This window comes from Henningerozyma blattae, chromosome 1 (genome assembly GCF_000315915.1).
Source record: "Henningerozyma blattae CBS 6284 chromosome 1, complete genome".
Taxonomy (NCBI): domain Eukaryota; kingdom Fungi; phylum Ascomycota; class Saccharomycetes; order Saccharomycetales; family Saccharomycetaceae; genus Henningerozyma; species Henningerozyma blattae.
This window is the reverse complement of record NC_020185.1, coordinates 213697-237845: the sequence shown is the minus strand read 5'-3', so window position 1 is coordinate 237845 and position 24149 is coordinate 213697. Positions and strand designations below refer to the sequence as shown.

Below are 24149 nucleotides of genomic sequence, written 5' to 3'. Positions count from 1 at the left end.
ACGAATAATCAAATTAATATCATTATTGTTTATTTTAATGGCAAATTTTGTCAAACAAAAATATCAATTATTTTGCTATCTCATAGTAATTCGCTTATTTAATATACTATTAACTGCATGCGGTTATAGTTACGTACAATGTATATATTTAGAAATGCAAATGAAATAAAATTTTATTTTAATAATATACAAATTTTAGACTATAGAATCCCAAATCTGGTAAGTTAAATATTCAAAACTATTAGCAGGGTCCTTAAAATTGACTTCTCATTCAATATTGTGCTTTTTTTTCCATTTAGTCACCCTCCTTTTCAAATCTCCTTCACTTTGTTGATAGATATTTAATTTAGAGTCGAAGAACATTTTTTTGAAATTATTACCATGTTTCTTATATAATTGTTCTATCCATTGCTCTTCTCGTTCACTTTGGGTTCTTTCCTGTTTGACTAAAGGTCTGTTAGCAAATTCTTCTAGTTTCTTAACTACCTCAGTTGTTTCAGAGCTTACTTTCTTCTTTAAATCTTCCACTGATTCATCTACGTCAAACTTTTTCATTTTACCGTACACAACTTTAACTACATCCCCATTGGAATCTCTTTGAATTCTTGCTTCCCCTTCAGGGATTTTTTGTTCATCAAAATATCCTTCAGCATCAAGCTCTTCTGGATTTATATCGTTCGAATTGTCACTAGATACTTCTTCATCGTCATCATCTTCTTCAAATGCAGATCTCGTTAGAGGCTTCTTTTCAGAAGGTTTTGAATAATCGATTTCTTGACCACCTGCAGGTGTTTGAGACTTCATTCTCAGCCCAAGTTTTTTATAATTCTGAGTTAAAGTCAATGAGTAATCCCAGTTTTCTGCAATAATAGGATTTGACTTGATATTTACCTTTCTTTGTTTGTCTTTTGTCCGTCTAGTAGCTTTACCTACTGATGATCTCTTCATCTTTCTCTTTCTAACAGACGTCATGTTGCTTAATTAATGTTATACCGCTTTTTATTTAACTGAAATACTTGAAAATAAATAACTCTCTCAGCTACTTCGATAATAAATTCATACCATTAAAAATTTACTAGTTAATATCACTAATGCTTTATAAGAGTTAGCCGCAGAATCTAAATGATGTTTCATACCTCATCGACTTCGGAAATCATCAAAATTTTTCATTCGTCACGTGCATATCAAGGATTTGAATGAGACTCTCACTGTATAAAATAATGAGTAAAATTGAAATATCTTCAGAACACAGTAAAAACGATTCAAGTTTAACAAATAAGAAATTATATACATGCATTTAAAAGTATAGTTAAAAGCTCTAGATTCTAACATCAAGTTGCTTACAGCACTTTGGCTTTTCTCTGAACATATTTCAACATTTTTACTTGCCCTCAAAATTAAGTACCGTAACGATGGAAAAAAGGACCCCTGTGAATGACTCAAATTTAACAAGAACTAAAAATTCTCTAATATCTCTGAACAAGATAAGCAATTTTGAAACCCAAGCAGAAGCGGATAAATGCTCTATATTTATTGGAAATATTGATCCCTCAGTAACTCCTGACGTCATAGAAGAACATTTTAAAGTTAGTGGTCAAATAAAACGAATTACGTTATTTGGTGATGGGCATGCATCACATTCTAAAGGTTATGCATATGTTGAATTTATCTCACCGTCTGGACAAGAGAATGCCCTAAAATTAAATGGTTCAGTATTAAATAATAAAAGAATTATTGTTCAGAAAAAGAGAACCAATCTTCCTAGATATAAAAGAAATAATCAAGATTCAAAGGGAGTATATTTCCATGCCAAATGGAATTCATCTAAAACTTCTGATTCAAAACGTTAGTAATTGGAATAGGAGATATCAATGACTACTTGAAGGACCTCATCTAATCTTAATACTATTCGTATTGTGAATTTTTAGATGGTGTTTTTGAAGACTTTTCTTATAGAACTTTACAAGTTTAGTAATTTAGTTTGAAAAAGTTTGAACCTTTTATTTTTTTTTAGTGCTCTACTATCTCGATCCTTAGAATGTTTAATTGGAACAATTTTTTCTTAGTCATCTTATTGTCATTTTCTAGTCGTAAATTACAGGGCTCCAAAATTCCTTAATACCTTTCAATAACTTTTAAGACCTTCCATAGTGCCATGTATCCCTACTTTTGTGCATATCTAGCTTATTGGGTTTATATATTCTAAATTTGCAGCTATTATAATTCATCAACAATTTCTGTTCTTCATGGTGGATGGGATAGTATCCAAGTTAAGAAAATTGTAAAACTCAAGCTATATTTATTTGGTGCATAAATATAACATTTAGAGAAACTCAAGGAGAAAAAATGAACAAGTTATAGTAATACTTCAAATTATTTAAAAGTGGGCTCTTTTTAATATGGTATTTATTATTTCTGTACAACATCTGAATCCTTTATATTGGTATTGCTGTCAGTTATAATTTAGAGAATAATTCTTTTTTTTGTAAGTATTTTATAACATAGAAACCTCTTATCCTTTTGAGCAGGAATAAACAGTATACAAAAATGCATAATATGCAAGAATTAGATGTCGAGCGAAGGCTGGTAATTTATATATTGTTTTTGAGCAAGAGAAGTCAAGTCATTGTCGTCTCTAGATGAAACTTTTTCACCTAATTGACCTCACAAGCGTTGTACGTCTCTCATAGTTAGTATATCCTGTAGTGGTTACATGATATACTCCATTTGGTGCCAACTAATTATCTAATTGGGGTTTTTATTAATAACGTATATTCACGTTATACTGTTTTATTCCTAAATAGTATATCTACTCTTTTATGTATAAAGATTATAAATACCTAACAATTTTATATGAATAGATTGAAATCTAAGAAGTGATATAATAAAATAGTAGAGTAGGTTGATGATCTGAGATTGATTTAAGACTAGTCTACTTGCCGATGATTGTATACTTCTTATACTTCTTATAAATAAAGTAATTCAATGATAGAATAGAATAATTACCAGTGGTCGAACTGTTCAAAATATTGTTGCTCATAGTTTAAATCTTAGTTAAGTAATCTGTTTGAATAATTATTATATTATTAGTATAAGAAAAAATCTCCTAACTTCTTTCGAAAGGGAATATATAATATATACAGGATATACAATGAACAGTTACAAACTTTTGGGATATTTTTGTGGTAATTTATACTTCAAAAAATGGACAGATTCACCATCAACGAATTGGTGGTCTCATATTAAAATGGAATCTATCACATCCTAATGCCTCCGTAATATTACTACCTGGGTGTTTTTACTAATAAGGCCACGTATGCTTAATGCATGTTGGATTATTCACTATATTAAGTTTTTATTAGTTGTTGTATAAAGCTACAATTACGACTAAATTCATGCTTTATTAGCTATTAACACAAACCCACAACTTATGACACATAATGCCACAGCTCTGACAATTTCAGACTGGATTTAAATAAATCAATCAACAATACCTTGTTCCACCGGACATAAAGCTTGATGAAAATAGACTAATGTACATCAAATTCTCTGGTATTTGTATTTCGATTGTGGTTATATTTCAAATATTTATGTTTTAAAGAACTACTAACATGCTTTTTTATTATCACAATAGGCAAAAAATATTTTAACTTTAAGTTGGTATAATAACTAAGACTATATGATGAACACACTTACTGAATGCTATTGATCATAAATAATAGGAACATAAACTATTCAAACCATGCAACTTGACTTTTTGATCTGATTAACATATAACTATATAGTGAGGCCTTACTATTTTCAATTTTTATTTCATTACCTATCAAATCTTGATTTATTGGCTTGCAATACATTATAAAAATCAAAACCCACAGAGAATATTCATTTGAAATAAATGTAGAATTGTTTATTTTACATATTCCAGTTATACAATATATAGATCTGTATACATGATTTCATTATTAATTTCATTATTAAGACAGAAATATTATATTAAGTATGAAAGGATTCGTAAGCTGCGCCAAGCAGATAAAAATAATTTTGGAAGTTAGTATACAAACATATAATTACTAATTAATTAACATACAAAAATAACTATCAAAAATGAAGATTTATCTGATTTATATTATAGAATGGTACAGGATATCCACTATTATCCTAGATATTGGAAAAATTATATCGTGATCACTTTTTTCAGAATACCTTGGTAAATATCATATAGGGAAGAATTCTCATATGATTGGACAAGAGTTTCATTTGTTGTTGATTGGTTTTCAATCATATCGACAAAAGTTGGGTCAATTGGGATATTGCCTAAATATGGTACATCAAATTGCTTGGCTAACTTCTCACCACCACCACTAGAAAAGATGTTTGTACATTCTGCACAATATGGACAGATAAATCCTGACATATTTTCGACAACACCCAATATCTTCAATTCAATTTTTTTACAAAAATTTATCTCTTTTCTGACATCTGCCGTTGCTACTCCTTGTGGAGTAGTAACAATAATTCCACCATCTGGTCTTGAAAATCGAAGTTGTTCTGCTATAGATATATGTTCATCGGAAGTACCTGGTGGAGTATCGATCAATAAATAGTCTAACTCACCCCAATATACATCATTAATAAATTGTTTTATCATAGCCGTCTTTTTGGGGCCTCGCCAGACTACACTGTTACCACGATGATCAAGTAGAAACCCTAACGATATAACTTTTAGAGAACCAGTTTCTCTATTTGTCTTGACTTCAACTGGCAGCCAGCCAGCAGGTCCTTGTAAAATAGACTTATCTTCGATTCCAAACATCCTTGGTAGTGATGGGCCTGTTAAATCTATATCCAAAACGCCTACATTGTAGCCCATACTTACTAACGACAAGGCCGTTTGCGTAGTTACTGAACTCTTACCTACACCACCTTTTCCTGATAACACCAGAATAATGTGCTTTATTTTTGCTAAAGCTGGTGCAGGACCATCTTCGTTCTCATCCATTTTAATTATTTTACAAATATATTATCTGAAAGTCAGTAATCTATTGAAGTAATGGAGTGATCTTTTTTACCTAGGTACTAAGAGTTAACATAATATCGATGTTCATCATTTTTTAATCATAAAATAATTTCAATTCATATCTATCATATTCGGGTCTCATTACTAATAAAATGAAGTCCGACTCTTTCATTCAAACTAAGAAATTTCGTCAATATTTTTAACTGTAAATAAAAAAAATAACACAAAATATTTTAAGATTTGAGATATTTGAGGATAATTCAATAAGAGTTAGCCTTACATGCATACGTCTCATTTATACTTTTGTGGTTGTGTTAATATGTGATATCCATTATTATGGATATATGTTATTTTCATTTTGAGGAAATTCTTCATTTCATTTTAGCCTAGAAAAATATTTTGAATTAATAGACATGCTTCCAAACAGTTTACTTTTCTTATTAAAATATATTATATAGTACACCTTAATGGTTTTTGACCTATTAAATTGTTCGGTTTTGCCATATATTGAGTTATTGTTAAACGACAATTTATCATAATAGAATACCGAATTTCACTATAACTGTGAAGCCGAATTAAAATAACAAAGCATAATATCTCCACAACGGAAATCTTGACAAAACCTACAATAAGAAAACTGGCACTTGCTAAGGAATCAATAAATGGTGTAAGCTTTGGTAAGTTTAGTACTATTTCGGAAACGATAGAAAAAATTAACTTAACTCTTCCAACAGATTTAGAAAATGGGTTCTAATAATAATAACAGGTATGCCAATTCAATATCATCAGAAAAAACTATATTATACCGGATGAATTTATACTAACTTTTTAAATATCATAACCCTCACTTAAAATTGCTTAACAACAGACTGACAGGATCAAGCCTTCATAGGAGAGAGAGTGAGCGTACTCAATTGTTTGGATTTAATGAGCCACCAACCTCTGCATACGAGAATAAACCGTCATTCACCTACTCTCGGGATACTGTGACAAGACTTGAGTCACAATTAGAAGAATCTAATAGTAATGCAATGTCTGCCATGGCTGATAGATTGCGAGGTTTAAAGCAATTATCTATGGATTTAGGTAATGAAATTAGATCAAGCAATGGCGCATTAGATAATTTAGGAGAAACCTTTGAAAGCACCTCATCCAAGCTGAAAAATACCTTTAGTGATATGATGGATATGGCAAAAAGATCAAGAACACCTTTGAAGTTTTGGCTTATATTCTTTCTGATAATTATATTATGTTTTTTCTGGGTTTGGATAACATAATCTTTAATAAGCATTTATCAAATCGCATGATTTTTGTAGAACGCAGAAACATTTTGCAGAAACATTTTGCAGAATGCATAAAATTTTTGTACACTATATAGAGCATATAAACGTCTGTGTATCTATCCTAATCTTTGTTAATTCTTTTTTACAAATCAATCTTGTTGAAAAAATTTTGATGTGCTAATATTAAGGAAAGTCATCTAAAAAATATGCGAAAGGCTATTAAAGGAAAGGTATCTTAGAGCATTAATGTTCTAAAAATAAAAAAAAAGAAAAATAAACACATATAAATATATTAAAAGTTTTGAGTTTTTTAGTCATTAGTCTTGGAATTCGCCCTTACGTGGAGATGGTGGAGCTTGATTCAAATTAGAATAGCGACCACGTGAATATCTTTTTACAACTGTGGATTTATTTTTGAAATAAACTGTAATTACCACAAATGCAACACATGCGATATACCAATGGATGTGAGGAATAGAAAGAAAGTAATTTATGTCATAATTTACGTTCGATTTTAGATAATGTCCTTTATCAAGTAGTTTAAACTCAGTCATTTTTGGTAAGTTTAAAGCTGTCAATGTCTTTTCGACCATATCTTTATTTTTACTCGTTAGTTGCTCACCAGTAATATCCAGAGTATAATATTTACGTCTTTTCTTATCAAGTATGACAACATCACCAATTTCAAACTGGTGATTAGTTCTGTCTAGACCAGTATTGATCGTGAAATAATCATGTTTGGAAAGGTCAATATATGTTATCAACGTTTTTTTATTATTCTCATGAGTAATTTCACTATTTCTGACAGCATTTATTTTTTTTATTTCCGCATTTTGATCTTTCAATTTTTGAACTAAATGAACTTTTTTATCTCTCTTCCGATCAATTTCTTTCATAATAGCTTCGATTCTTTTAGCTTCATGATTTAATGATGCTTTTACAAGATTATTAAGATTCTCTGAGCTTTCTCTTAATTTTTCATCATTTGACATATCAACAAACTGAAGTAACATGTAACTATATTCATCATTTCTAAAATTCATCTTCTCTTCAAACCTCCTGTAGTCTATTTCTTCCACATAAGGGTATGAGTTTCCATAAACCCAATGCATAATTTGATTATAATCTCTCATTTCTGTTGAAGAATATCCATGGTAAACGTGTGGAATCCTATCTCCTTCTCTAAACAAATAAAATGTAGGATATTGAGTCATGGATGCCATCATGAAATATTCTTCGTTAGGCTCAATCTTATTTCCCTCCATATCAGTTTCTAAATTATTATAAAATGCACGGAAACCTTCACGACTAGCAAACATTAAATCATCTTCTGTTTTATACAAATAAAGGTTCGGAATTAGAGACAGCGGTTCGATTAAGTATTCTAATATATGGAAATCTTCATCAACGACAGTTTCTTTATTATAGGCAAATACAACATGTACTTTATTATTGGTTGCACCATTGTGTTCTAGTTTATTATCTTTAGATATGATTTCAAATATTCTTGAAGGTGAAAAAGTTGGAAGCATACTATTTTTATAAGTTCGTATAGCGAAATCTACATAATCTTCAACCACATGAGTGAACTTTTTACGATAAACAAATAGGTTATTATGGTCTTTATCTGGCAAAAATAATGCAATTCTTGGACCTCTACCTGCAGGAATTTCTGGAACTTCTGCGAGCTCTGGGAAACCAATTTCAGAACAAATTTTTGGATATTCCTCACAATTAAAATGAGCGGTTAAAATACCCTTTGGTAAAAGTTCTTTAGTAATTTTCATCCAAGTTTCTTGGAAAGGTTCACAATCCTTACAATATTTATATTCTACTTCGTCTGTCATCTTCTTTAGTTTGTGGGTTGGCCAGAATGAAACTAGATAGGGCAAATCTTCCAAACCAGATAGTAAACTAATCATTTCCAAATTAGTTATATATTCACTATCACCTTCTAACTGCAAAACATCAAAATCAGGATTCTCGAAAACAGATTCACGAGCAAATTTAATGAAATCTTCTTTGGTCCTTTCGTAACCATGCTCGTCTGGATAGTCTTTAATAAAGCCATTTTTGCTGTAAAGTTTTATAGTAGGATAAGAAGTGATTTCTTCTTTTGAGCAGAGATCACCACTAGCAATGCAGTCAACTTGTGAAAAAGTAATGTTTAAACTTTCCCCTTCCTTGTGAAATGCGTTCCAAGTATCCTTCCAGATTGGAGCCAACTGCTTACAATGCGAGCAATAAGGACTAAAAAACTCAACGATATGTAAACCAGTTTTGAGTGTTTCTTCAAAATTCTCAGCAGTTAGAGGTGGAGGAAGTGGCTCAGAATTCTCCTCGTCATTTTCAGCTAAGGAGAATCCTAGTAAAATGATTGAGTAAAGAAGTGTCAATAGTTTCATTTTTTCGTGATTTAATTGCCTTAATTAACAGGCAACCTATGATTACTCTTTAAACTTATCCAAATGATATTATATTGAAATTTTACAAATAATTACAAATAAATACTGGTACCTTTTAATATTTCAAAAAATAATAGTAATAATATGCATTAATCTCTGGCGTCGGAGGGGTATGGTAGCCATATTGTAGTTTTCATTTTCTATAGAAAAATCTGTTTATTATTAGATCTCGCGTAGAGCGACTAAAACGCAATAATAAAATCATGGAAAAAGTAGAGTATATGTTATCCTATTTGAGCTATAGATATACATAGTTGATTTGACAGAGAATGTAAACAGGCAAATACGAAAAAATATGAGTATAAATGAATATTTATAGTGATATATGTACAGATATATATGAATGAAAATTGTAATAAAAGCAGCATTAATAATACAAATGCTAATAATGACGTAATATTATAGAAGAGTGCAGGGTGGGCGGGAGGTGCCGTATTATTAAAAATAGGAAATTGTCTATTATTAAGTCTGTTAAGAGACAAATATGAGATCTATCAAAGTAGTTCTAAATTGAAGCTACTAGTGCTCTAAAGTATTATCTAAGGCAGTAAGCACTGAACGAAAGTACTCGAAAGAAACCATAGTAATGGCGGATGCCGGTACAGTTCTAACGAGATTTGTAGTAAATCCCGAATAAAAGCCTCTTAAACCTTCTTGTATATATATGGTTTTTATTAATGGGATAATACGGCGTTGTAACGAATTTGGTAGATCCGATTTGAGTTGCATCCTAGTTCGCAGTATTTCATGTGGGTAAGTTATGGATGATGCCATCATTTTAGAAATGCAGGAAGCCATAATCAATCTTTCTAAATTAATTGAATATTCATATTCACTTGTATTTGGAATTAATTTTTTTTCATAACAATTAAACTTCTCTTTTAATTGTTCAAATACTGGGAAATGAATTGCAACGTGGAAAAGACCTAAAAATGATGGAATTAAGCCAGCGTACAGAGCTCGTATACCTTCTTGTTGGTATATTGTAACGAAAGCATCGAGCGTTCCCTTATAGTGGGTACGTGTTCTTGCAATATGAGTTTGTAACATTAATCTTGTCTTTACTACCCATATTGGATTAGTTGCAATAGTGGATACTGTTCCTGCAGATATAGCAGAGAATGAGTTGGAAATGAAGTCATTATTATTGAAGTATATCGGATAAAATTTTTTGCACCGTTCATACACTGAAAAATATATCATCCATGTTGGAAAATAACCCAAAATAATCGGAGTCAACCCTTTGTAAATCCCACGTATGCCTTCATCATACACAATGGTCCTTAAGGTGTTAATTAAGCCATGATAATATTTATTTTCAAGGTTCGTTACTTGTAAGCCCTGTGCTTGAAGTCTTGTCTTGGCTACATCCAAGGGACATACTGCAATTCCTGATAAGAACCCCGCCAACGCACCAGAAAATGCTATTATTTTCGATTGATGTGAAGATTTTAATTGATATTTAGTTTGAGAGTTATATATTTCATGCAGATTAGTATGCTGTACTTGGATTTCATTACTCTCCCTAGGTTCGATGATATCTGTCGAAGATAATGGTGAACTACCATCTGGGCAAATAATCTCTGTATTGCTTGAACTCCTAGAGTTACCTATTGATTTATCTCTCAGTTTTGCATTTTGATCCATCGCCTACTGATTAGGTGAGGCCAGTATCAAGGTGGATAGAGCTAATTTTAAATCAATAAGCTGTTTTTGAGAAATTTACAGGACTTTGATAATATGACGCTTAGTATTGCCCAAAATCCTATATTTAGCCGTTAATAGTTAATAAACAACAACAATAACAACAACAACAACAAACAAGTTGTTATATATATTTTATATTTCAACTATTTCTATATTGGCCAAAAAAGGGATAAAAAAGTACGCTTTGCGTTGTCCAGATATTCACAGATCGAGTGACCCCACCAAGTAGAGTGTGTCGTTAAATGAATAAGAGGGCTCTGTTTGAGTGACAGAGCTACTAATATTAATACAGAATATTGTATGTGAAGGATTCTTGAATACTTTGGGAGTAGAGTATGAACCAATCAGAATCTAAAGAAAGAGGAACAGACTGTCTATTATGCCGGGCAGATTAAATACAAATAGCCACTAGATATTGTAATTTTCGAAGGGTAATGAGTATAGAACTAGATAAGGTCTTGTGCTACCATCAACATTGATCTGCTTAAAATCTTTTTCTATCATAAGTACATTTTTTTATTTTTATTTTAAAGCGAGACCTCTATTTTCTCCTTCGGCTCATGTCATCATCGATTTTCGAGGTTTCGGACCTTGCTTTATATTTTGTCAAGAAAAATTCAATTTTTTGTGACTATTCTCCCTATCTGACTAGTAAATATTATTTCCCACCATTTCCTAATAGATAAGACTGAGGAGAGTCATCCACAGATAAGAATTTCAAGATTGTGGAAAATAATGTCCTTCACGACTGTGTGGATATCTATTGCATCTATACAAAATGTTTTTCTTTAGGCCAATCATCAAAGGCAACACTAATTGTTCGCTTGAGATTATTTATATACGTTAAATATTATTTACATTTTAAAAATACAATTGTGGTCTTTATAAGTTGTAAAATTGAGGTATTTGGCTTAAAATATGTAATATCAAACGTGGAGTAGAATGTATAAAGACTTCTAACGAAGCTGTGAGAATAGATAGTTACGTAATTAATTATATTTGCCAGCAATATAATCAAATTATATCTCAGCCTTAATCTCTTCATTTTCTGTTGTTACAACTGAGCTAATGCTCCTCATAGTAGGTACTTGTTTAGAAGACCCAGCGCCCTCTGAACCAGTTGGCATGCTTGTACAATTTGCCATCATGCTGGCTTGATCAGTCCCGTTATAAGCAAACGCCGGCATACTTGTCACTCCGCTTCCAGTTGTTGCATAGCCATTGATATTCTTATTTAAAATGGGGGACCCTTGAAAGGTTGGACCTTTTGGCATAGGCAAATTTTTAGAGTTGGAAATATCATAACGAGGAGTACTATTTGCTGCACTTCCATTGAAAACATATGCAGAAGATGAGGAAGAAGGAGCTACTAGATTGTTGTTGGCATTATTTTCAACCTGGTCGGATGGAGATGCTTGCATTCGAAGTTTTTTTAAAGGTGGAATATGTGGAGGAAGATTAGTTGCAGAAGAAGATCTAGGCTGTGACAAATTTTGAAGAGCAGGAGGAGGAAGCTTTGGCTTTTCTTGATTGTTATTTAATATAGCTTTGTCATCTGTTGTGAAATTATTGATATTTGGTTTGCCAACTGTATTTGACTGTAATTGATTTGCAGGTACTTGATTGAAGTTACTACCAGCAAAAGTAGGTTGAACAGAATGGTGAATGGTTTGCGTTGAAGATATTAGATTACTAGTTGGCTTTATATCTAGGGAATTAGAATGATGAGATAAAAATGGTGAATGATATGGTTGTTGCCTTTGAGATCTTGAGTAATTATGTGAAAAATGGGAACTTCCACCTCTGCTAGAGGTGCTATCAGATTGAATTCTACCTGAGCCTACATTACCAATTATTGGGGACGCCCTTTGAGGTGTGCCTGAAAATGAAGTGGAAGACATGGCGCTTGAACTAGATGATATTGAATTATTAGAATTGGAGGAAGAAGATGAGGAAGAAGATCCACCAACTTGAGATTGGCCATATATGCCTGATAATCCTGACTTTGATGAGAAGGAAGAACTTCTTGATGAAATAATATTTTGTTTCAATAGTGGAGGTATGTAACTGGAATTATTACTAGCATCATTGTCATTAAAATAAACTTGTTGCTGTTGCTGTTGCTGTTGTAATGGTTGTGTCTGACTTGTTGGTGGAGCATGGGATTGAAGCATAAATAAAGAAGGATTAGTAATACTGCTTTGTAATTGCTTTGAATCACTGTTCAATGAGGCTTGTTGAAGTGTAGAGGGCCTCATAAATGGATAATTTTGAGGATGAGAGTAAACTGTACTGGGTTGAGTAGGGTTTATAATAATATTATTTTGGCCAAAGGTGTTATTCTCCACTATATGTGAGTTAAGAACCATATTTCCATTAGAAGTAGCCATTTCAGATTGGAAATGTGGCAAAACTTGTCCTATCTGACCATTTTGACCGTAGAAAGATCGTATGTTAGATTGCTGGTTATTAGAATATATTGCAGAAATTACTGACTCTGGAATTGTTGCATTAGCATTTAAATTGTTTGGTGTGACATCAATATCAACAGAATCTAATAACTCTCGCGATATTTGAATATCTTTTAATGAGGTAGCATTCTTTGGTTCCACAAGTCTGTTAAATTTTACATCATCAATATTATAATAAGATATCAAATGTAGCGTTTGTAATGATCCATCAAAAGATGTATCTCTTACCTTGATCGACATAGTTTTTTTAACAAATCCTGTATATTTGAAAGTATATTTGGAATCATTTTGTGCATTTTTTGAATTAGCATCTGGCTCCACAACTTCGGATTCCTTTGTGTTTGTATTGTTTAAGGATGGTAGCTCATCACTTTCTGAATTTTTATTAGAAGTATTTGAAATAGTTGTTGGCAAAATATTATCCTTTCTGTCATTATTATTAGATAACTGACCAACTCGATAATTTGAATTTTGATTATTTCTATCACTATCAGCAATATTAGATACTGACATAGCATTCTCCATTGGAGAGTTGAATGATTGAGTATTAGACGGTATACCATTTGGTTGGTTACGGGGTTTATTATTTAATAAAAGATTTGGGTTATAATATTTGTTTAATTCTTTGTATATTAAAAATTTACCTGAGATTCTAGATGGAGACCATGATATACCATCAGTCCATCTCTTTATACCAGATAAATTTTCAAAGAAGACAAATATGCTACCTGATGTGATTAGGTTTGACCTTTCCATTTCATATGGTCTTCTTGGGATATGACTCAATTGCCCATTTAGAGTTGCTTGGAAAACTAAAAGAGCGTCATATTCGTCTCTGATATGGCCATTAAAAGTAGGCTTTAATTCCATTTGAAATACTAAATTGAAGGATAACTAGTTAGAAATGTAAGTGGTTGTAAGAAAAAAAAGAAAAAAAAAGATAATTATATTATGATAAGATAGATCTATTATTAATTCTAGGAAGAGAGAGTTTATTTTATTTTTATTTTTTTATTTTTTATTTTGCTTAATGATGAATAAATGATATTATAGCGATTTGAAGGATTATGAGAGTAAAAATCCAAAGTTAGTAATCTAAATATAAGGTTCAAAGATGATTGTAGACAGATTATACATTTAAAAGTAAAAATAAAAATAAAGGTATAATTAGATTAAGATTAATATGATGTCAACTTCTAGGAAAGGAGTAGAATTGAGAAAGTAAATTGTGAAAGAAATGAAGGATAAAGAAAAAAATCAGCAGTGAAATAGAGTAGTTATATGTATCAGAAAGAAAGAAAAATTCAATAGGAACAAAGTTTTTGGACGAAGTTTACGATAATTTGTTTATGAATTTATTGATCAATAAAGAAAGGAGGAAATAGACAAAGAATTATTAATGACGAGCACGATCCACGAAAGAAGTAACAAAGTTTTAGAACAAAGGGTTCCCTGAACGTTCCAGATAACAAAAGTAAGATTTTAAATGCACTTAGCAGTTAGTCAGTTGCAAAGGAATGATTGTAGTTAGTAACAAAATAAACTATTTCACGATTGAGAGTCAAAACAAAAAAGTAGTTTAAACTGTAAGCAATTGGGCTATGCGGAGAAGGAATATTGACTATTAAAGGTATTAGCATGTAAGAACATGAAAGATCCATAGAATCGGAAAACATTGTTCAGATTGGAGATTTTTACCTAAGAGAGTAAATACCTTGAGGTTGATAACTGAAATAAGCAAAAGAAATAGGAAGTTTAACTAATTAGCTTGAGCTTACAAAGTCAAAACCATTACAGTATCTAAGAGAATGAAGGATTTAAAGATATTCAAGACAAATCGCGTGGAAAATATGTTATCAGCAATTGGTGTATTTTTAGTTAAGAAAAGTAACACGCTGTGTTGTTAGAAATTACTGTATAAATGATTGAGGTACGTACCTAAAACAAATATCAATAATAATAATAATTATAAATATGAAAACATTACTCTTTTGACATTAACATAACGACTACAGGAAATATCGTAAACCTTGATTGAAAAGAGCCACAATCCCAATGCCAAAAAGAATTTGAAGGTTTTGAGTAAGATTAGGATTATCAATACAGTTATTTCTGCTACGAAATATTCTTGGAGAAAGTTCAATAATAAAAAAAAAAATGCGAAACCTAGTTAGAAATTATTGTAGAAAACAAGGTTAATTAAAAAAAAGCCAAGAAATAATATAGCTCGGATTGTATTGGTAAAATTGTTTAAAAGAAAGAAAAGCACATTGCAAATTAAAAAAAAACCATTTGCCCAGAGGAACCTGGAGACAAATATGTCAAACATCCCAAAATAAAAGTAAATAAGTAGACCAAAAAATAGGCGCAAGCCCAGTTGGGAAAAAGTTAGCTAAATGTCAGAATTACTGCTACTCAGAAGATATTAAATGTATCGTGCCAGAAGAAGTCATTGTACGGACAATGGGAAGCATAATACTTTTGGAATATATCATTCATTCCACTATATTATTATCAGCCTGCTTCGTCATTTGGGTTCTGTGATTTAAATGTCATTGGTTAGATAATGCTGATAAGTTACCTATCAAAGTAGCGTACTCCTAAGTAGCGTATATGGAAGCTAAGCAGAATGCACCTGGAACGGATAATATTGTCACACATAGGATTATTCCGGACATCGCAGAAAGCTCTGGAGAGAGAATGAAATAATAACTTGTTCGTTTTTCTTTTTCTTTTTTTTGAAGTCAATTATTCCAATGGCTAATTATTTAATTTAAAATTTTGAAGTAAGAAGTTTGTTGGAAATAGAAATACCTATTATGATGATATTCTTGGCTAATATTCCTAATAGGCAAAGAAGAATGAAACGACGGCAATAAAATGCAAAAAAAAAAAATTAATAATAATAATAATAATAATAATAATAATAATAACAATAATAATGAGAAAAAATAAAAACACAAACAGAGAAATACCAAACTAAGCCAAATAAATCATACACTCATAATCTGCGAGTTGAAGAAAAATACCTGAAAGAAGCGAGCTGACCTTGAAATCCGTAAATTAATGTTCGACGATGTATTGAGTAGTAAGACTTTTCTCTACATACAAACCTAAATCAGTGATCAAATCCATAAAGTGTTTTCAACCGTATGGAAACTAAAACACGCTAATATCATGCGCAAGGTTTTTCTACCTCTATGTTTTGAGACATACAGATCAGGACATTTTTATTAGGCGATTTGTGCAGATGTAAGAGATCATGCTCACAACAGACGAATACTACGCGCTACAAGATTTTACTCGTAAGTTGTTGAGATCTAGAATCTTGAAATAAGCTATTATAGTAGACCATATTCTCCTTATGATAATATGTCTTTTAGAATGCTTGACAAAAAAAAAGGTCTAGTGACTTTATGTTTTCGGCCATAATCTTTTTTCCCCTCTGGTAATCACAAAGAAATATTAAAAGAGAGTTCCCTGACATTATTTGCTCCGTGCTTTTCTTCGTCATGCCTTTTTTTTTTCTTCTTCTTTCTTTCTTTCTTTTCCATATTTTTTCAATTTTAAATCTATGGAACATGACAAAATTGCCATAGTAACTTTTATTATCTTTATCTTCTACTCGTTTCTACAATTTTACTTGAAATATTTTAAGCTACCAAAATTGGGATAAAGTCTTGCATGTGTGTGGTTTACACAGGCTTATTTATCCGCCATTTTCTTAGTGTACGAAGACATTCCACCGAAATTATTGAATAGTGGATTAATAAACCTTATTTATTAAAATAATTAGGTCGAAAGTGGTATGCATAGGCTCCTAAAAATACGTCTTTTGCTTACGTTTTCATTTCCTAAAAGAATTTCATTCCAATTTTCTTTTCTTTCTTCTCTCTTTTTAATAGCTTGCGCTTCTTTTTACAGGAAAATTCGTTTTCGTAATCTACGCACTCCATTTCGAAAAATTTCCTGAAAAGGATATGATTCCTCAAAATTCCTTAAAGTCTCGGTATCAAAACAACTTACTCATCAAACAGGATAACTCATATATCGAGTAGAGTGCCTCATTTGAAAACAGAAAAAAAAAAATCTAAAAAAAGACTTCTATATTTGTAACTAGTATCCGTATATGCTAATTTTGTTTTGTTGTATGTGCATGGGAATTTGTAGAAGAAATTTCGAAGTCTAGTAAAACCACTCCTAAACCGTAAACCATCGTTTAACTGGCTTATATTTCAAATTACTCTTTTTTTTATCTTTTAGTCCAATCAATTAATTGGGTTTGTTTCTTAATTTATTAAGCTTTTTCCAATTATATATTTCAAGTGATTTAAGTAAAATGGGTTATTAGCACAAGCGTATTAGGATTGATGAAGAAAAATACTGGGTAAAGATAACCACAATAATGGATCTCCAAGAACAAAGATGACAGTCTAACTGTGTGCACTTACTTTTCTTTGGAAAATGGGATGGCGAAAAGAAAAAAGAAAGAAAAAACAAACCATTATCATGTATGCTTGTGGTACCTTCTCATTTTCATGTCGCCCTGTAGATCGATATTGCCACTGTGTTCGAAGTTCTTGGTAATTAGCGCATTATGTTTATATCAGCTCATAAGCTTAAACTATCCTCTGTCTACAAAGCTTAACAGTGGATAAGGTTTCAGGGCGAGACACTCTGTTCGAATTGATATCTGAGTCTCAATCATTCTGTATTCAAAGCAAGTTAAAAAATACGAACAATAATTTGTATGCCGATAAGCTAATCTTACAACAGGATATACGTCTTATCTTTTCTTTTTTAGAAAAAAATATGAACTGAAACAATGGAAAATTACGTATTAATTTGTAAATTCATTTTCGAAGACATACGATAAGCTAACGCATATTGACAGTCACGTAAATCTGTTTAGAGCAAGCAATGATATGCCTATTTGTTTTATTTGAAGGTATGTACCTTATTACTAAAAAAAGAAAAGAAAAAAGAAAAAAAGAAAAAAAAGTAAAAAAAGAAAAAAAANTAAAAAAAAAAAAAAAAGAAAAAAAACGTAACAGAACTTAATTGGAGTACTTGTTCTTACAAATGCCTACTTAAAGCCAAGTAGCGTATTAAAATCTATATAGGATTATAAAAACGGGTTCTACTTGTAGTCCGAAAAATGCAGCTTGTATTATAGCATCACTCAGTACGTATGTTAAACTTAATAAGAAATATAAGCAATCGATCAAACGTTTATCTAGTAATTGGCAATCCAAAGCTTAACACGTTTAAAAGAATATGTAAGCAATTTTCAATATATATTACAAGTAATAAGAAAAAAGTATTTTTGAGGTGAACTGTTTAGGCAATTGTTAATATGCAAACATATAGAGTTCAGAGCTACCCTTACTAACCCTATTACAAACCCTGTATTTACAGCGATACCGGACTTTATCTCCGGACATTTGCCGTTCGCGGAATTATCACGTGCCATTTCGCAGGTAATAAATTCCTGAGGGATTTTTGCGGTCATGTGCTGTCAGAGAATACGCGTAGAAAGGCCGTATGACACACACATTTCCTGTTCTAGACTGCTGAGAAAGTGGCGCACGGCCGGAAACAGACGAAAAAAGTATTGTGTTAATTGGATTACGGAATCGGGAGGTGTTTCCTTTTATGGGCGTTTCATGATTGTTTTAGGAAACACCGAATTGGTAGGGGAATTTTTTTTCATGTTGACAAAATCCGGAAACTAATTATATTTATACAGACCTGAATCTTTAAATTTCATATAGCTTCAAAACCTTTGGTTTTAGCTAAAACTCATTTTATAAACTTTTTTCGACTATGGACTCTTGGTATTATTTGTTCTTGGAAGTTTCTTTAGTTATTAGTAACTATTCTTTTTTCAAAAAAAACAACAACAAATAAAACACAAGTGTTTGACTAGATCTCTCATTTTTAAAACGAACAAAACAAACCTAATTTCTGCCCATTAGTGCTTTGCGATATACATATATACCTTTCCCTACTCCGTTAGTATTTCGCATTTTCAAAAACAATTTCATTAATTAATTTTTGTTCTGTAGATTGTTTTTGATACCCTCACTTTTTTTTAAATTTCAATATTTAAAGAAAAAAAATTTTCCTTAATATAAAAAAAATTAAGAAAGTAGTATATTTAGATTCACCCCACGAAATTATTATCACAAGAAATACACAATTTCCAACAATGTGTTGCTAAATTTTTGTCTGTTTCTCCTACCGATCAATAGTTTCTAGTCTAAAATACCTTCCTTTAATTTAAAATAATATTTTTTATTCTAAATTTTTTTTTGTTGTTTTTTAAAAAAAAGATTTATTCATCTCGAATTTCAAGTCACCCAGTCAATATGTCTCCAAATTTATTAAAATGATCAATTAAGCGGTTTTTATCCCCTACCCTTTTTTTTTAATAAAAATCTATTTTTACATATACTCCAAGCATAATACTACTCTTTAAGATAGAAATGCAATCACTCGATTCATAATTCAAAATATACACATAATTCCTAAAAATATAAAAAAAATGTTACAATTTTCCAATCAAAATATGTCAACTTTTACTGCTACCAAAGCTACTTCCTCAGCAACAATTACTAATAACAATCAGTTAAATAATAATAACAATACAAACACGTCCAACACTACTAAAATTAATAATAAACTTAAAAAAATTATTAATAAGAAAATCATGACTTCTTTGAACAATACTAATAATATCAACGCTGTCAATAACCTTATGATCCCAATGGATCTGGGGTTATTTAACTCTAACCCAACTACTTCTAATACCGGTTCTAATTCGACCGATATTAAACTTGAAGATACTCCCTTATTTAGTTTCGCTAATCTTCCAAACTTGATCTCTAACCAAGATCAAGTTTCCACTACTACTACTGCTAATAACACCACCAATAACACCCCTTGGATCGGTTATGAAGATATTGATTCAGCTACAGTTGATGCTTTTTTCTCTTCTAGTACTGATTCTACTCCATTATTTGAATTTGAAACTTTAAACAAAACTTCCAATTCTAATGCTGTCCAAGGGAAGGATGCTTCATCATCTGATCCTATTGCAAATTCCGCCTCCCATGAATGGACTTCCTTGTTCGATAATGATATTCCTGTCTCTAGTGCCGACGTTGATTTGGCATCTAAGGCAATCGAATTAATTGAACAAGATCCTCAATTCATCAAAGATACAACTACGAATACTTCCACTTCTATTCCAACTTCATTCACTGCTACTTTCCCATCTTTAGATAACCAATTTTCTAATACTTCTGGTTCTTCTAATTCTCGTACTGTTAATGGTACAACACGTATTATTTCTGCAGATTCATTCTTACCAACTCCAATAATGGAAAATGCCAAATTATCCACTATTTCAAGTGCAAGTCATGCTTCAAAAATTGTTAAAGGTGAAAAGATTGACCATTTAGGTATTATTTCTTATAACCGTAAACAAAGACAAGCTCCTTTGAAACCTGTCGTTGCTGAATCTAACGATCCAGTTGCTATGAAGCGTGCTAGAAATACTGAAGCTGCTAGAAGATCTCGTGCAAGAAAATTGCAAAGAATGAACCAATTAGAAGACAAAGTAGAAGATCTATTAACAAGAAACTCTCAATTGGAAATGGAAGTGGCTAGATTACAAAGCTTGCTAAATAATGGGAAATAAGGGAATATTATTACTCTTGTAATTATTTCATTATTTCATAAGATAAAATATATTCTTTGAAAAAATAAAAATAAAAAAAATTAAAAGGAGATGTCCAAAAGATAATTATTTTTAAATTTTAATATCAGTTTATAGTTGTATACTTTTTGTTTTATACTACTTGTTATTTAAATTGATTCTCATTTATTGGTAATATTGCGGCTTTTTTTTTTGTTATATAACTACATACATAAGGTTGCGGATTCCACTTAATGCAAGAAAAAATATTTTATTTTTATGAAGAGAGGCTGCGCATCATTGCAAAAATCTATCAAGAATACAATATTCAGCAATCAGCAAGCCATTTACTTATTAGATTTATCACAAATGGAGGTATCAAATACGACGGATAAAGACTCTGAACTAGGGTTACAATTGACAAATGTAGAAATTCCGCGTGATATCACAGAACAAGTTTTAAGATTAGATAGCATTAATACGATTAAAGAGATTGATTCATTGAAGATGCTAATTGAATTACAATTAGAATCATATTTTGCATTATTGAAATCCCAAGATGTTACTATGGAATCCAACCTCATAACATCTGATGGATTTCCTCGTTCAGATATCGATGTCTTACAAATCAGACTAGTTAGAAAAAATATAATTATGTTACAAAATGATTTAAAAAAAGTGCTCGATAAATCTTACATTTTATTAAATAAGCATTTCGAAGAATTAAATTTAAAAAATTCAGCTACTAAGAATTCTAATACAACATCTTCTAGTAATTCAAATCCAGATACTATAGAATCTAAGATCCCATTCTCTTTCATTAATGAATTAATAACAAATGGGCCTATGGATAAAGCTGGAGCAAACTTAAATGATAAGATCATTAAATTTGGTAGTATTAATGTAACGAATCACCAAAACTTAAAAAATCTACAATTAGAGGTATTGAAATATGAAGATAAAACACTAAATTTAACAATTGAAAGAGATGGGAGTATCATGGAATTGATTTTAATCCCAACTCGAAATTGGAATGGTAGAGGATTACTAGGCTGTAGGATTCAGCAGTTATGAAGTATAATTAAGTTGCTTTAGACTATTCCCTCGATAACTGGATTATTACACACTTCTTTTTAATGTTAATTGTCACAACTGATCTTTTCTCCATTATAACTTTTTGAAATCAATTATCGCTTCTAAATTTTTCTTAGCATGTTTGAGATATTGAACTATAAATTATTCGGATATAGTTATCTGTTGCATTATAAAGGTATGAGTATGTTGGTTGGGTTTGAATTGTGTTCTTTTTATAGCATATTACCAATTAAGTATTTTACGTGATCCAATTTTTTGCTATTGCATCTTTAACACCTTACTACGTAATGATAATCTAAGGCAATTTGAAAAATTATTCAGGGTAATATTTCTATATATACGTATCTGCAAGGGTTATATTGCATGCCAGTGTAGTAAAGCTAATTATTTTACTTAATTTAGTTGGAATTACCATTAATGAAGATATTTCCATGAGGTGAGTTTGCTTATTTGGGAGTAGCCCCAAAAATTTCTTCCAAAGATTTGGGATATAAAGACTTTAAAACATATGAGCTAGCTCGTATAGGCTACATCCTAAGAATCGCAACATAGCTTTAGTAACTTATCGTTTCTCTCAGTTTAACTATTCATAGTGTATGTGATTCTAGCATTTACTCTTCTTTTACGATATTGTGTATACTGGCTATTGAATAACCTAATTGTTTTTTGTCACAAATTATGTTGCCAAATATTACTAAATGTAGCTTACCAAAAATGTAATATTTTACACAAAGTGAACCTTGAAAACATATAAATATAAATATCTTAAATACTATCATTGAATTAGATATGAATTTTTAACTAACAATATAAGGCGTAAGTTATATTATTTTTTCAAATTTTTTCTTGTAGGCCAACATGTGAGGACATAACTTATGTGTAACTAATTTAAAATAAGATTTTAACCAAAACAAAGGGTTTAGCTCTAACCAAGAACTATAAATTTATATGCTATTGAATAAGAAGCTAGTTCTATTCATACCTTTGTAAATCCTAATACTTATGGTATGTTAGGCAAGTCCCATAATTGCCCTAGAAGATCTTAATGGCCACGCATATAATAGCCTACACCTCAGTATAAAGAGTTAAATATTATTAATAAGCAGGATGTTTACATAACACCTTTTGCTCGATGTTCCCCACATGAGATCTTAACTACTAGCTCGAATTCGGCATATATAAAGAAAGCCTCAATATCAAGAGCTACCTGATCTTTAGTCTGTGGTTCTTCAGGTCAAAAAGAACCATCAAACAAGTCTTGAGATCACTTTATATCTTCCTTTATAGTTATCTCTTTCTCTAATTTTAGATTATCTATTTGTTAGAGTCAATCTCACCACCGAACTACTATATTTCCCCTATTACTAACTTGGTATAGTATCTTCCCTTTTTATATTTATTAAATAACTTCCGAAGAAGGGTATTGATAGGCTCAAGATGTAATTGAGCACTTTATGTATATGTTAAATAGATAAGATACACCACTTATGCGGGCCTCACAGAAAGAATGAGTCATGCAATTCAATGCGATGCTGGAGTGTTATTGTAGTATTATAGTACTGAATTATTGGATTTAAACATTATTATTACTATCCGAAGTAACTATGATAAAGCCCGTTTGATATATGTTCTTTAGAAGACAGCATTTATTAGTATTTTGAATTTCTTGCATTTTGACTATATCCAAAACCTGTTATTCATTGGTTACATAGCAATTATTAGTAAAAATATGTTGTAAACCAACTTAGGAGTACGATACACTTTAAATAGTAACTACCAAAACTTAACTTAACAATCTTATTAACTTAACACCAGTTAATCCTTCGAACTTACGAATATAATTGTTGTTCTTCTTAAACTAAATAACTGTATAAAAGAACTATAAATTTATGTCTTAACTTTGAAAAGCTGGCCTTTAAATACTTTTCAAAGGTCAACGCCAGCTTTCCCATTTTACTTTAATTGGTCTGTTTATAAAGTTACTTACAAGGGTAGGAGTGCACAGTTTGAGTAATGCTGGCTAACTAATAAAGATTATGCATCGAACAGATATTCACAGGTATGCAACTAGCAGTTGCTCAGTGTTGTGTATAATTTCTAGTTAGCAACTTGTAGATGAGTATAAAGTCGATCTCGTCTACATCAAGATAACGAAATTCCCCGATAGTTTAATGGTTAGAATGGGCGCTTGTCGCGTGCCAGATCGGGGTTCAATTCCCCGTCGAGGAGATTTTTTTTGCAAAACTTTACTACGGCCGGGTAAGTAATATCATAGCTTTTTATTATTTATTATCTAACATTAATCCAGTAGAATATAATACTTTGGATGACCCAGTAGTACTACATATCATGCAACTATCTCGAATTTATGTTTTTGTCCCATTCTTGTATTTGTAGTTAATTTTATTT

General features: G+C 31.0%; 9 protein-coding genes and 1 non-coding gene across 10 annotated transcripts; 5 read left to right on the top strand and 5 right to left on the bottom strand.

The window, feature by feature from the left end:
• Positions 1-267: 267 nt before the first annotated feature.
• Positions 268-972, bottom strand: NOP16 (Nop16p; the record flags this gene model as incomplete). The annotated part of the gene is made up of 1 exon (XM_004177376.1): positions 268-972. One exon carries the CDS (start codon positions 970-972, stop codon positions 268-270), a length of 705 nt encoding a protein of 234 aa, XP_004177424.1.
• Positions 973-1412: 440 nt separating this feature from the next.
• Positions 1413-1850, top strand: SGN1 (Sgn1p; the record flags this gene model as incomplete). The annotated part of the gene is made up of 1 exon (XM_004177375.1): positions 1413-1850. The coding sequence occupies one exon, from the start codon at positions 1413-1415 to the stop codon at positions 1848-1850; it is 438 nt and encodes a 145-aa protein (XP_004177423.1).
• Positions 1851-4174: 2324 nt separating this feature from the next.
• CFD1 (iron-sulfur cluster assembly protein CFD1) lies at positions 4175-4999 on the bottom strand (the record flags this gene model as incomplete). Its single annotated transcript, XM_004177374.1, has 1 exon — positions 4175-4999. One exon carries the CDS (start codon positions 4997-4999, stop codon positions 4175-4177), a length of 825 nt encoding a protein of 274 aa, XP_004177422.1.
• A 761-nt stretch (positions 5000-5760) lies between these two features.
• BET1 (Bet1p) lies at positions 5761-6294 on the top strand (the record flags this gene model as incomplete). Its single annotated transcript, XM_004177373.1, has 2 exons — positions 5761-5783; positions 5886-6294. The coding sequence occupies 2 exons, from the start codon at positions 5761-5763 to the stop codon at positions 6292-6294; spliced, it is 432 nt and encodes a 143-aa protein (XP_004177421.1).
• Positions 6295-6617: 323 nt separating this feature from the next.
• EPS1 (protein disulfide isomerase EPS1) lies at positions 6618-8705 on the bottom strand (the record flags this gene model as incomplete). The annotated part of the gene is made up of 1 exon (XM_004177372.1): positions 6618-8705. The coding sequence occupies one exon, from the start codon at positions 8703-8705 to the stop codon at positions 6618-6620; it is 2088 nt and encodes a 695-aa protein (XP_004177420.1).
• Positions 8706-9284: 579 nt separating this feature from the next.
• Positions 9285-10412, bottom strand: YIA6 (NAD+ transporter; the record flags this gene model as incomplete). Its single annotated transcript, XM_004177371.1, has 1 exon — positions 9285-10412. One exon carries the CDS (start codon positions 10410-10412, stop codon positions 9285-9287), a length of 1128 nt encoding a protein of 375 aa, XP_004177419.1.
• Positions 10413-11491: 1079 nt separating this feature from the next.
• TBLA0A00990 (Gti1/Pac2 family protein) lies at positions 11492-13813 on the bottom strand (the record flags this gene model as incomplete). The annotated part of the gene is made up of 1 exon (XM_004177370.1): positions 11492-13813. One exon carries the CDS (start codon positions 13811-13813, stop codon positions 11492-11494), a length of 2322 nt encoding a protein of 773 aa, XP_004177418.1.
• A 5677-nt stretch (positions 13814-19490) lies between these two features.
• On the top strand, positions 19491-20648 carry GCN4 (amino acid starvation-responsive transcription factor GCN4; the record flags this gene model as incomplete). Its single annotated transcript, XM_004177369.1, has 1 exon — positions 19491-20648. One exon carries the CDS (start codon positions 19491-19493, stop codon positions 20646-20648), a length of 1158 nt encoding a protein of 385 aa, XP_004177417.1.
• Positions 20649-21014: 366 nt separating this feature from the next.
• NAS2 (Nas2p) lies at positions 21015-21719 on the top strand (the record flags this gene model as incomplete). Its single annotated transcript, XM_004177368.1, has 1 exon — positions 21015-21719. One exon carries the CDS (start codon positions 21015-21017, stop codon positions 21717-21719), a length of 705 nt encoding a protein of 234 aa, XP_004177416.1.
• A 2178-nt stretch (positions 21720-23897) lies between these two features.
• TBLA0Atrna14D lies at positions 23898-23969 on the top strand. The gene has a single exon. It is a non-coding gene; the product is annotated as a tRNA-Asp (tRNA).
• The last annotated feature ends 180 nt before the right edge of the window (positions 23970-24149 follow it).